This window comes from Schistosoma haematobium, chromosome 1 (assembly GCF_000699445.3).
Source record: "Schistosoma haematobium chromosome 1, whole genome shotgun sequence".
NCBI classification, from domain to species: domain Eukaryota; kingdom Metazoa; phylum Platyhelminthes; class Trematoda; order Strigeidida; family Schistosomatidae; genus Schistosoma; species Schistosoma haematobium.
Window position 1 is genome coordinate 38103673 of NC_067196.1, and position 14289 is coordinate 38117961.

At 35.7% G+C, this 14289-nt stretch overlaps 1 protein-coding gene across 2 annotated transcripts; it reads right to left on the reverse strand.

Annotated features, from left to right (window-relative positions):
• Positions 1–1167: 1167 nt before the first annotated feature.
• SMAD4_1 (Mothers against decapentaplegic 4) lies at positions 1168–13145 on the reverse strand. Of its 2 annotated transcripts, XM_051217843.1 has the most exons (9): positions 13078–13145; positions 12710–13000; positions 12458–12671; positions 8599–8802; positions 6812–7446; positions 5338–5525; positions 3409–3601; positions 2643–2986; positions 1168–2151 (listed from the first exon to the last, which is right to left on the reverse strand). In XM_051217843.1, exons 2-9 carry the CDS (start codon positions 12956–12958, stop codon positions 2016–2018), a joined length of 2163 nt encoding a protein of 720 aa, XP_051073969.1. In that variant the 5' UTR covers positions 12959–13000; positions 13078–13145; the 3' UTR covers positions 1168–2015. The 2 variants fall into 2 exon arrangements, with proteins under 2 accessions (XP_051073969.1, XP_051073968.1); XM_051217842.1 differs by having other exon boundaries at positions 1168–12671; positions 12710–13145.
• Positions 13146–14289: the final 1144 nt, after the last annotated feature.

Sequence of the window (14289 nt, forward strand, 5' to 3'; positions counted from 1 at the left end):
ATTTCCCATTCGAACACTAGTGTTAAAATTGAGTCTGCACACGACTAACCTAATTCTTCAGTACGCCATTCAGTGACACACACTTCCACAGAATCTCTCAATCAACAAAGATGAATGCTGTCTTCAGAACGAGGGAAACAACCATAATTAAAAGTCGGTAGACATATCTGTGTTCCAGAATCTGACAGGAAACAGTGAACAGTCGGTCTATTCAGGCAAACATTTGACACAATTGTAGTCTAGCTAATTCCTCAGTGTTTATCGTAACAGGAATTGTCATTCCTAATACACTGGAATGATCTGTGATCGAGACCAGTCTGGTGAGATTACGTTCACTTTCCATATTCTTGCTAATATTACAGTCAATGTATCAGGTGAAATTGGACCAATATCGTTGAATAATTGTGGGGTAAACGTATCAGGATCTGTTGTTGTCGATCACTTCAGATTATCTATGGCTTTCTCAACTTCAAGATTCAGTAATTTATGTTTACATTCCAATAAGGTTGTTTGGTAAATGTAGGAAACTAAAGAGCAGATAAACTGTTATTTGAAGTGTTACGGCCATCATTTTCAGCGAACGATTCTTCCAGCGGTATATTCGTATGACTGCATTCAAATTTACCTTTTTAAGCACACACATTGCTAGGTGTGATTAGAAAGAATATAAAGTACGAGAGTACGAAAGTGAATATTGATCTTAATTTATGAGTTTTCTCATTTAATTTAGGCATATTTTACGCACATAGCTTCTTTTATTTTCAGACACCAAACTAACTCATCAACCGGGTTTAACCCAGAGGAAAGCCTCAATAGCCTTTAAGTTTACAAACATAATCATTTACTAGTACTTTTATAACTGCAAGCCTAATTTTCAACCCAAGTGATTTTGCATCATCTTGAAATTTTCTACATTTCACAGAAAGAACATAGTGTTTTTATGTGGTGACTACTCACGAATAAAACTGCACTTGAGTTACACGAAATAGATGGCGATTTTTCTTTTAAAATGGAATTAAAAGAATGATGTGAATTATTCTGTTAAACTTATGCTGAAACTAATCAGTTACCTAAAATACGGTTCACTATTTGAAAATGATTTAGCAACCATTTTATACAGTCATGATCGTACAAATATAGCTAGATAGCAAAAATAATCTAAAGAGATACCGAGTTAAAACATTATATTAGAGGGTTTTATTAAAGTACATAGATGCAAAGAAAAGGAAAAAAATGGGTTCAGGCAATTGGAAACAAGAAGCCTAATTATTTGTTTTCCTAAAACTTAACAAACTTAAATAAGAGAAAAATAGAAGAAATAAAACCAAACAAAATGGAGGACAATAAACTTATGATTTACAAAGTAATCTATTACATAGATGAATGGATAAAATCCAACAAATAACTTACAAAGGTTTTATACTTCAATCTTTATAAATAGATTGAAGTCTATTACTACTTGTTGTACTACAATTATAAATAAGAAAAGCAAAAAGCAATGATGTAATCTTTTGCACATAGACAACCTAAAACAGATCAGTCAGCTGTGGACAAGTTTTTTTTTTTAAAAAAAGGCAAAAATAACAATTGTACACATGATGTAGGTACATAGTAAAAAAGTGATATTAAACTTACCTGATAGAAGGCGCATAAATGATATTTATAAACAAAGTTGTACAATATAGAGAGAATTATAGTTTAAAACATTCTGAGGTCTAAATGTTAGGTAAGTGGCAATGGATACGTACAAAAATTTTAAACAAATATTAAAAGTCACCTGATGTGTATTAAATTGTTAAAACAATAACCATGACTATTGTATTCAGAATTTAATAGTAGACATTACAAAGTAAGAAAAAAGAACTAGATAAAAAGCAATCAGTTACAGTGCATCAACTAAAAAATATGCAGTAAACTACCGAAAAAGGATTTAAAAGTAAACAGGAAATAGATTAGTTAAAATAAACGTTTGAAATCTTGAAGTAAAAAAGGAGAAATATCTTAGTCCCAGCAACTTATACACGTTTGGTTGCTGCTGGTCTCACTGAGTTGCATCCAGATGGTTGTGGAAAATAAGAAAAGAAATGTCGGGTTGGTTTTAAGTCATTAAGAGGCATAGCCTGGAGAACTTCATCCAGCAATTGTAGTGGTCTGAAAAAAAAGTGGAAACAACACAGAAAACGGAGGAGACCATAAGTAGTTGACAACTATTAGTGATATAAAGTAAAACAGAATTTTCAAGGTAGGTTTACATAGATTTATGGTTTTTATGATATTTTGGTGGTATCTCTGAAATTCACAACAAAAATCTAATTCTTTCCAGCTTTAGAAGTATTATATTTTACCTAACTACAGTGCATCCACTTAGAATTCTACACATCTGTGTAGTTTCATTCACCATAATTAACAAGACAATGAACAGTAAAGAGACCAAAGGTTAAAAAATCCTTTAAAAAGTGAGAAATATTTCCAGTGTATACTAAGCAAATTCTACAATTTCAAACCGTCCATTTCAGTCCTCTAAACTAATTTTCAAAATAACATGGGACCATGAATGTAGTTAGTTATAAGATGGTAGTAATTTGTTCACGCCTATACGGTACTAGTTTATTATTGTAAGAAAATAAATTTTAAAGTCATACCTGTGCAACTGTATTTCAATCCAACAAGGTGTTTCTTTGATGCTACGTCTAGGATAATCTGGTCCCCATCCTTTAACGAAACTCAACCGAAGCATACAAAGACGTCTAAGATCATCCACCCCGACCCCAGCAGTAGCCATAATAGATGCTCCTGTACCTAGTGTACCAGGTAAAGATCCTGGGGCAGATTGGTTGGAACCTAGAGGTAGGGCACCAGGTATCTGAGACAATAAATCGCTTGTCGTAGGTGACCCAACAACAGCCGCAGCTTGTCGGACAGCAGCAGCGTGAGAAGACTGAGCAAGGGATTTCATTTCTTCATGACACTGTCTTATATCGAAAACCTGGTATTAGAAGAAAATGAAAACTACACAAGCTAGTATGATCATAGGAAATAAAAATCGAGTAAATATTATATGAAAAATAAGTTACAATAAACTTATAATACCGGAACAATTTTACAACCACTCTTAGATTTAGCTAATATCAGATCAAAAAAATACTCGTCATAAGAAAAAAAGTAAATGATTAATATAATTTTCCAAAAAGATTAACTTAAGCAATTACTAATGTCCTGAAGTTTTAGTGAAGTTGCAACCAAACAATTCCACTCATAAATACAACCAAGTGCGTATCGTTAAAAAGAAGCGCGCGTTTGATATTGTAGCCAATAAACATTACTCAGAGGAAATTTTATTAAATTAGGATGAGAACCAGTTGATATAATAAATTCCACATATCGCACCATTTAAAACTGACATCATACCTTGATATAAGCACCAGGATATATTTTATGGACAGCGTCACCAGGTGCACGGCCAGCCTCTCTATCCAAATAATAGCTTTGTACGAATACAGAGAACTCTGAAAGACAGCGAATCCAAACATCACCTTCTCCAACGTTATCTAGTTCTACACCTTTGCCAATATAAAGTCTCGACTTTTCGGATTGCTCCGACCTGTTTAAAATAATACCCAGTTTTATTCATTTAGTAGCACACCAAAGATTAACCTATCAAACCACAAGATATCCGCCGAAATAACAGTCAAGAACCGCTTTGTTAAACATCGAAAATTCACTTCTATTGCTTATGTGAGTATTACCGAATGTTCCGTACAATCTAGTCAGTAACGTAAGGTATTGTTTACGAAGATATTTCCAAAAATGTGTTTAGAACCAGCAACTAGTGTTAAAAATTAATTCCGATGATAATACATTGGGGCGATTTGTAAAACTTTAGGATGACTTAAATCATAAGCACTGATTGCTATATTTTGGTAGTCACTTTCACAAACCACTCGTACCTAGTTAATAGTTTTAAAGTAAGCCACCTTAAATGGTGTCTTGCAAGATGAGTGTACTGCTTCACCTTACGAAAAACTTGATATAAATAAATATCCAAACAAGTCAGGATTTTGGTGTGCCGTGAATACAAAAACTGAAAGATGAGATTTTACCCATCTAAGTCACAAGATTACTATAATTGATAATTAGCTTTAAAATAACCAATAAACTTGACTACTCATTTATTAAAAATAAACTATCAAATAAAAGCTACAGAAAAGTATGAAATTAATGTTTAAAGAGAGGAATAATTTGTTCGATACCCTTAATGTTGAAAGCTGCTTTTGACAGCACAAGATAAAATAAGAAAAGTGGGTTACGAAAGACGGAAAACAAAGGGAATATACGTACATAAGTCAAGGACAGGGCGGAACAACATGGATATTTCGGTTAGTACATTTTTCCTTCAGTTTTTACTAGGAATTTTCGAAATACTACTAATAAAATAGTGGAAACAGGTCGATTAGACAATAAAAATGTGTGGCATATTTTCTGATGCCTTATTGTACCAAGCGTTCTTGTCACTATTGAACAAACGTTAATGTCAAACTTAAGATGAGAAATGTTTCGCCAGGTCATTGTAATGTGAAATAATAATTTTATCAATACCTTTGTTATCCAAAGCGTGAGAGATTAGTCCCCGACATTTGCAGCTACAAAATCTGCTTCAAATTACATCGAACGAACTTGACTTCTGCACGAAACATACATGTTGTTGGCAGATTTTCCAGAGATTTTAGGTCTCCACTATTTTAAGGTATGCAGGAATAAGTGAATTCCTGAAATCCATGGTCAGTCATAATTAACGTAGGAGTCAAGCACAAATGTACATTGGGTTGAGTTATGTGGAGAACAGTTAAGCAACTAGGTAATTATCATATATAAACTCCAATCGATTCCTCAGTTGAGACAGTGACAGGAACATAAAGTTTCAAAATTACAAAAACGTTACTATATCCCATCGCGATTACAACCACGATAGTATAATGAACTTCGGTTAGAAAACCGGTGGTATAAGGAAATGATTAATCAATATTTCCATGAGTTACATCTGCTGATAAGTTTGCAACAATATGGAATCACTATCAGATATGTATGGAACAGTATTTTAGTGATCAAAATAACCAACTTTAAAACCTTTGCTCGGAATAACCGAATATGATCATTAGTAACCACTTGTGGAAAATTGCTCTTATTTCAGTGCATGAACTTTTACAAGATAATTTAGTTGCACTGAAATATTAGAGCTGTTAAGTATTAGCCTTGGAAAGTAAGCAAAAAAGAATCCGATTAAGTCCTCTAATGACTAAGTGAACTGGTTGTTCAACGAAAGTGAGGAACTGAACTTACCGGTGTACATTTGATAGTTGTCCGAGACAAAAACGATTTGGACTAGAAGGATCCGTGTAACCGTCAACGGTGACACGTGAATACTGGCTTGGAACTTTAAACAATTCACCGACCTGTTGGTCCAGTTCAAAGTAAGCAATGTTGCACCAGTATTCAGGAGGACGTTGTGTAGTTAGGACTGGCAACGGCTGCAAATATAGAAAACGAACTAAGTCTCTGAAGTATGTAAACGACAAAACTAAATACAACTTAGTAGCACTACATAACACAATTCTTACTGATTATACACAAAATTAACTTCTCTAATACGTTAATAGAATAACAGAGATAAACAAATGAATACCTGAAAAGCATAATTTGACTGTTCTCAATCAGTTGAAATTTATAACATTCATAATATCATTAAATTGCCCTCAAATGCCCTGATACGGCTGAGAGTGGAAAGAGTCCTCTCTCCCTCTCCAAATGCTGCCACGTGCATACAATCACTGCCAGGGAAGACCTACTCGCTGGTGGCAGTGTTATTTACGGAATCGAGAGGACCAAAAGCGAATGTCCAGCGCTTTAACCGGGTTGGTGGACACGGAGTCTACCTAAGGGAGTTGGAAAATTCTGATTTAAAACCAATGGTGCACATGGACTCTAGTATCCTGAAGGAACAAATGGTGTGTGCACCAATCGTTAGTCACCGGCTACCATGGGACTGTATCTCCTTACGTTGATCCACTGCCTTATGGATCAGACCTTTAGGTTGAAGGCTTCGTGTGTGGCCCCCTAAGAAAACCACATGCTTCGGTTTGGGCGCCCGAGCAGTATCCCAGCTCTCACACAAATCGAATGATTTACGTAGCGCATATCTATTTGGTGCCTTCTTGTACCAATGTTTATGTGTTTAAATAAATAATTTTTTTAGTATCATTAAATTAAATAGTCCTATAATCAACATCTAAATGATGAGTCGTTACACCAGAAATGTCCCAAGTTTCATAGTTAACGGAGATTCTGAAACTGACTAACTACTATGAAAATTTGATCAGTTACAAAAACTTTAGATCAGGATTACTATCGTAGTTATTTTGTCACAAAACAGTCCACAGATGTACTTTCCCGTCGATCGGTTTCGATAATACTAGAACAAGTTGTACATAAGCAACTACCAACTGGTCTTATTTATAAGTAGCTTCTCCATAAATTAATTTTAAGTTAAGGCCTTAACTGGTATTACTCAATTCTTTGCTATTTAGAAGCTAAGAATCTAGAAGTAGCAAGCTCAATATTTTAGCAGCATATCCTGGCCGGAACAAGTGAGACCAAATAACTATGAAATATTAGGAGTAGACTGTCAGTACCACCTGCAAAGTATAGTCCCCAAAAGTAATTATAACCGTAAGAAACACAACCCTAGCTCACTGCTAAGAACATTATAACTACTCCAAACACCCTCATACTTAAAAAAACACGAATAAAAGCTTACCTGGAGTAGAGATCCAGAAGGAGTGAATGGTGGGGCAGGGGGACCCCTACGATTGCCCCACCCACCACCACCAGCTCCAGCCGCACCACCTACTCCACTACATGGTGCACCGCTGCCAAAACCAGATCCTCCAGTACTACAACCACCTGCAGTTCCTGAAGAGCCACCAGGACGTTTATTAGAGCTATTATTTACAGCACCATTAGTGTTGCCTGATAGACAAACTGGAGTTGCGTTTGAGGAATATGCTGTTGGAACGAAACTACTTGTTAAAAGGCTGTTGGTTTGGACTGGCGTAAAAATAATAGGCGGATCGATCGTACACTTAAAAACATCCATCGTCCTAATCGTAGGCAAATTCACAGGGATCACTTTCGAATATCCTGTTACACACGTGTTTTCCGATTCTATGGAACTGTCTTTCGAGAAGTTAGTAGCAGAATGAATAAATGTATTTGGATGGTTTTGGTTAGCGATACCTGACCAGGCCATAGTGCTCTGTCCTCTATCCAAATGTGGAGCTGGGTTAACTCTCGATACCGAAATGCTTGATGAGAGCGCTGGAGACGAATCGATCTGTGAGTTGGATAATAAAGGAGTCTGTTCCAAATCACACTCTTGATTTTTTGAGCAACCTGAAAAGAAAGGTAGCTTTATCACTAAACAGGGCTTTATTAACAACGAAGTAGTCTTATAAAAAGCACGAAGTCTGAACTGTTCTTATTGAAGAAAAATATGAATATAAGATGTCAAAATATTTGAAAAACAATCTTGAAGTCTCCCGTCAAACGACATAAGACTGATTGATAGAACACAGGCCATTGATTTCAAGCAATGGGAAATTCTTACTGGGTCATAAATTCAGAAGCCGGTAGACGAATATATAAAATAGTGGACAAGTAGGAACAATAATGCACACAAAAATTGTTTCCAGGAAAATAATAATTTCCTTACTTATCTTTGAAGAAGATCTAGACATAAACCAATCTTTAATTAAGATATTTTAGAAGAATCAGACTGTTTTGTGCTTGAAGATCAAAACAATCCAGCCACGCAAAGGTACAAATGAACTTACCAAGATATTTTCTGATCTCTTCGTCACTAGAGGACGATGAAGCTAGAGTTAGGAGAAAGCGAATGATCAGATAATACTATACTCGGTTTTAAATCGGCCGAGTTTATTTGAATCGAGGGACAATGTGGTAATTGAATCCTACGGTTTGAAATAACTTTGACCTGTTTTCAAAGATAACTATTTTTAACAATGGATTGAGTGGTATCACAAATCACTATACCTCAAACTAATTGACTTTTAGGCTTCACCAGAACTAGTGACATTATTATTGATAATAAACAGTATGTACAACAAATATCTAAGGAAACTATTATAGTTATATGGCTTTTGACAATCTTTGAAATTGAGTAGATTGTGATTTGGTGAATGAACGAAGTCGTCAGGCATTAAAAGTGAATAAATAGAACCCTGACTGCTGCTTACAAAACTGGAATGCGGATTTAAAGCTACGAAAGGACTGAATATCAAAGACAAGACCACCGAAGAATAGATTTTCTAATCCAATGAAATAACATGCTTATATGCAAGTTATTGACAGGAAAACGACGATTAAAGGATATCAGCTTTTTAAGTTATTCATCTGCCAAAAACCTGACTACTGGATTTAACTCCTGCTCATATCACTAATCAAAAGCGATTTTAGCCTTAAACCATTTCACATATTCCAAGATTTTGGTATTATATACAAATATTAACAAGTAAATAGCACTACCTGTGTGAGATATATGTTCACCAAGAAGATCTCGAACAGTAAGACGAGGATGAGTGGATAATAAGACGGAGGAATTACAATTTTTCCCTTCATTAATAGGATCTCCTGGCAAACATGATCCCATATCAGCTATTTGAGCTCCCTTGAATCCAGAAACTAGGGAGTCCGGACAGTTGGATTCACTTTCTGTGTCGCTACACATGCCTGAAAATAAAGAATAATTATATTATAGTGCGATTAACGAAAATCCCGAGACTAGAAAGAGGGTTTTATTCTAAAGATTTATGTAAAAGAAAATGTTTGTTTCATGACTGTAGTTATTTTACACTGACTTGCAGTGTAGAAAATGATTAAAATTGAGGCTTTACTCTTTGGATGGATAAGAACTGCCTTGTATTAAAGGTGGTATCAGACCACAGTTGGAGGTATTGCGAGCATACACTCACTCATCTTCCTTTAAATCTCGAACTGAAATATTCTTGAATATATGTCTTTTTTACTTCATCTTCTCAAACCATATTTTTAATGTTTAGTTAGTCTAATTCTAAATGCCATTAAATAATTCGAACCTTGCCATTAATCCTGTTAATTTTATCATATCGTGATGTGGTACGGTAATTTTGGCTAGTCCACATTTGAATCACGTGGATTATGATCGACTAAATTGTATTTACATCCCCTTCAACCTCATTTAATCCGAAGAACCAATCAGGGTCCCTTGACGAAACGTAAGAAATATGGCTTACAGCCGAAAATGTAATTGTTGTAATCTCTTTTTACACCCAAAAAGAGGTTTAGTATGATCCATTTTGATTATTCTTCCTTGATCCTTGCGAAGGTATTTATTTAGGAAGGAACATTCCAATTGACACTTAACTGAAGATCCGAGAGATGAAAGTATAACATTAATTCTTCCAGATACAGAATGCTTTTTCCCAATAAATATGAGGATGGTGTATATGCGTTAAGCAAAATGAAATGACAAACTGCCAAATTGTAGTTGATCGGGATATCCCACTGTACTGACTATCCTAAAGTAAAACTGTGTCTATTTCGTTTAGTGTCTACCGTAAATATTAACGACAATTGAAGTACTAAAGATAAATATCCACTTCTGATACTTTAAGCACCCATCTGCCTTTCGCTTATTACATTGGGTACATTTATGGGACATTCTGCATTTTACATGCAAAGCCCATTAGAAAAATCAGCATATTTGAGTTTGAAATTATATTCCATAATAACATGATACTCTGAAAAATCCGCATATTTCAGTGATCGAGATTCCTGAAGCAGGTACCGAAATAACTAAATCATAGCAGGACGAAATAATCGAGATTTCTAACGTTGCCGTTATAATAAACAGCCTACATAATCTGAAGAGATATGCCAGTTAAACAGTAATGACACTTACAGAAAGTGTTTTTGTGATGATCACTGAGAAATTGCTTTGACTATCAATAGTTAAATTATTGGTCTCAATAATCCTCACAGCTTTATCTCAGATGAACCAAAGTTAGCAAAAAAACACTACATTGTTGCCCCTCACTAACGATACAAATCCTTCAGAATACATCCAACTTCAGCCACCGTTTATTTGAGTTAATCAACTGGTGTGTAACAACATATTTCCAAAAGAACAATAGAATGTACAAACATAAAGGACAATAACAAGATTACGGAACTAATTGCAGGAGCAGTAAAGCAGATGCCGAAAACTTTAGGTGTCAAGATCAGGTCGAATAATCAAATGCACTACATTTTTCGTAATCGTAAAGGACCGGCTGGAAGGCACTTACAATCTGATCAAGTCATCGATGACATATGATATACATCAGAAACGAAACCAGGCAACAAACTACCATTCTTCGACGTGTTGACCACTATAACTAATGAGAAAAAATTTAAGGCTCGTGTACATCGGAAACCAGACCACGCTAACCGAACTGCCAATTATGACAGAAACGACTACAGCTGTATAAAAAGCCTGTTCCATAGTAAAACATGCTTATGTACCGATACTACATGAAGAAATGAACAGACATGCCTAATGGGCGAATATTGGAGAAATGGCTACCTATAGAACCTTGTCAAATAATGACCAAACCGAGCATAAAATCAACACATAAAATCGGGAAACAGACAATTCTAAGAAATAATACAGGGTAGCCGTGCTCCCAGCATCTACGTGAACACCTATGAGCCATCGGATGCTATATATTTTTGCTTGTATTCATGCGTTTGGAAAATTATAAACTAGGAGAACACTGAGATTTCGTAGACCCCAAAACCCGGGAATTTTTAAAAACATCAACCGGTATATACCGAAACCGACCCAACCTACCAACCAAATAGGAAAAGAATACATACAAAACCACAGATCAGACTAGCAAAGACAATCAAAACAAAGATGCAAATAAAAACATAATTATGATCAAAACGCGGGTCAACAGGACAAGCTGTTGTTCAAATGTTGGGAAGTCATAATCGTTTACCTCTTTCAATGTGAACTGGTGCCGTCTAGGAGGACAGTGAAAGCTTAACTAAACCACCTCTGAAACTATAAAACGACTCGCTAAAGCTAGTAAACAACTGATTCACCAAAACCACTGCGAAAGCACACTTGGCAACCAATCAATTATTCACCTTGTCAGACTGTAGAACATAAACATACCTACAAACGCCCGACAACAGCGGTATTTCCTAAAACGAAAGCAGCGTTTAACTTTGTTGACCTAGAAGTTGTGACAGTTTGTCATTTGACAAGGTGTATCGAAGATGTACATAGATTGCAGGAACCTCTCTAATTGAACACCACTGGTCAAGTCAAAGCATATGACGAGCTACCCCACTTTGTTATATACATAATTTCACAGGGACAAAAACTGACCACTTTTCAGATTTCCTTATCGACTAATGGTAGATACAATTATGTTTGAACTGTTACAAGACATTTGGTCGGTTTGAGAATGGTTGATGACCGTTAACACCAGAGCGAATAAATAAGAAACAAAAACGCGTTGACTACCTTACTAATCTTAGAAGTGAAACGTGGACTATGGAAATAAATGATGTCTGCAAGTCATCATTATTTCATAATAGATACCCTAAGTGTTTGAGTAAGCTGAAGTCAATGGATGAACAACTAACATTAGGTAGTGTTGGGCATACATGGAAAGCCTAATATCAAGATATTCACACTCCACCGATCGAGGTGAATGAGATGTTGTGTTTAAAATCCCGCCGACATTGACGCTCGATGGCGGGTGGTGAAGTAGGTTGTATGTTAGGGGGTTAAACTAAAACGAGGCATTGATCTACAAAGCTCTTGAGTGTTGATTTGCACTATATTGATAGGCATAGATTACCTAGTTGTAATTCATGAAATTATAATGACCATTCATTGGAGACTGGGTGTATTTTATCCCGAGAACTCGCTTTTATCAAAACATATCTTTTCAAAGTGCTTGGTATCATTTTCAATTATGTTAATATTAATTTTACCAGTATGGTATTTATCATGACAAATTAGCTGACAGCTTCAACTGATGCACATGTAAGGTTCTGAGTTACCCGTAACTGGCTAGTTGCACGGACAGTTTTGGCTGTATAGTTACACTAGTCTCATGTTGGATACAAAGTCAGTACTAAATCTAAGATCTCTGTGATCATCTAATACATCCCTAATTTATTATTATTACACTAGAAAGACTACTGTATGGCTGACAGCCAAACTACCAGAGCAAACCCTGATTAAATTCTGTGTCTTGAAAACATGGATCGCATAAGATACTTGTGAATAACTAACAAGGATTACATATAAAAAAAATTGTATCGGTCAGAAATTACAAAGATTTACCTTCTTTTTCTGGTGTAGGACTAAGGCTCAGAGTAGCCAAGTCAACAGGAGAAACAACTCTTTCATAGTGGTAAGGATTAATACACACGCAATCTTGTTTCAGTTCAAATCCAAATAAACAATGTTTGGAGTGTCTTAACTCATTTCGATGCAAATCAGGCCAGCGCCATATTCGTGAATAAATAATGTGAGGAAGACATTTCCGCCCAGCAATCTGAACAGTATACAGTGTAACAACAAGCTTCACAATACCTGCATACGTCCGTCCAAAGTTCTTTGTATTGTAACACACTTACTTGGTTGGCTGCCACTCGTTGTTATGGCAGTTACCAAGGATTCCAAGTCTTCCTGCCTTTCTTTCAATTTTTTCACAAGACTCTCAATCGCGCGTCTTGCAAACTCTTCAGATTCTCCACTCTGCCGATGACACATAAGGCTGTGAACTATAACTGTCACTAAATCGGGAGAAGCACAATCTAACTGCGAGCTATTGAATGGCATGGCGCATTGCCCAGCCCTTAAATCGAGCTGATATGGATTCGGCTTTAAAAAAATACGAAATACATAGGTAAGCAGACAGAACAACAAACACTAGTAAGAAAATTTGACAGAAAACTTACAAGCACCAACATGAAGTCAATCTCATTGAAGTTATGTCGCCTAAGAACCCTCGCGCGCCTTGTGAATTTTTATTGAAAGGTATAAACAAACATCAGGCCACCATTCTTAACAAAAAATGCAATTTACTACAAATGATATATGAAATAGCGATTGCTCTATTTAAAAAGGACATTTTCATTTGTCCTCTGAGTATATTTTTAGTATTGATCATTTTATGATTGTTGTTTTTGCTCCTTCTAGAAAAGTTATTCACCTGTACCTCTTGAGTACAGATACAAGAAAGGCACTGGCTTTTTCTTCGTCGAGTATATCTATTAGTATTGTTTGTATTCAAAGGTGTTGAGGTCTTTTTGTAACCCAATTTGAAGGTTTTCTGTGTGAAAATCCCTCCATGTACACACTTGTAATTTATTCCTATTGATTCCTTCGGTTGTACATTTTGTTAGCCTTTTTGATTCCATTCGAGGTGATTGTATTTGTGTTTTTTATAGTTTTTATTTTTCACTGAGCTTCCATGTTTCTTCCTGAACTAAATTTTTGTTGTTTTAGTTGATACTTAGTCTTGACGGCAGCCACATTGATTTGTTCTCCATTTGATTGTGGTGTTTATATTGAATGGAATCGTACATTTTTGATTGTGAATTGAAGCATTTTTCCAGAATGAGAAACACTGTGTTATAAAGCAACCAAAAGTTATAGTTTGAACGAATCTGTACGTGATCTATCCGGCAAGGATAGAATAGTACTTATTTGTGGCGCTTGGTAATTTTTTTGCATCCTTTATCAACTTCGTTATATATTGTGATGTGGATTTATGAACTGACTGAACAATTATTTTTAATAACTGTGCGGTAATATTTGTTTAGGTAATTATGTACATTTGTACTTATAAATCTAGAACCGTCATTTACCCAATCACCTTGCTTGCGTTTCAAATGGGCAATAGCGCGTATCTAACCTACCTAGACAGTTATTCTTCAGTCCAAACGTTAGCTTTGATTCTACAAAAGATACTTTATCTTTCGATCAATTTCCTCTGTTTGACGCAAGTAAAACATCGTTGTGACAGACCTACATGCTATTCCCCTGTCGATGATGGGATGCATTGTGACAACGGCAATAAGTGCTATTACATTGTGTGCACTGAACTCACATCGGCTGTATATAAAAGGTGCCGTAAGCCACTATCACGTTGGCTGTGCAAAACATGC

Excerpts from the sequence above, each read along its gene's own strand:
- SMAD4_1 (XM_051217843.1), bottom strand. The coding sequence starts at position 12,958 with ATGCCATTCAATAGCTCGCAGTTAGATTGTGCTTCTCCCGATTTAGTG. Across the intron at positions 8,803-12,457 it reads TCCTACACCAGAAAAAGAAG|GCATGTGTAGCGACACAGAA; the intron begins GTAAATCTTTGT and ends CTTTATTTTCAG. Across the intron at positions 7,447-8,598 it reads TGAACATATATCTCACACAG|GTTGCTCAAAAAATCAAGAG; the intron begins GTAGTGCTATTT and ends CTTTCTTTTCAG.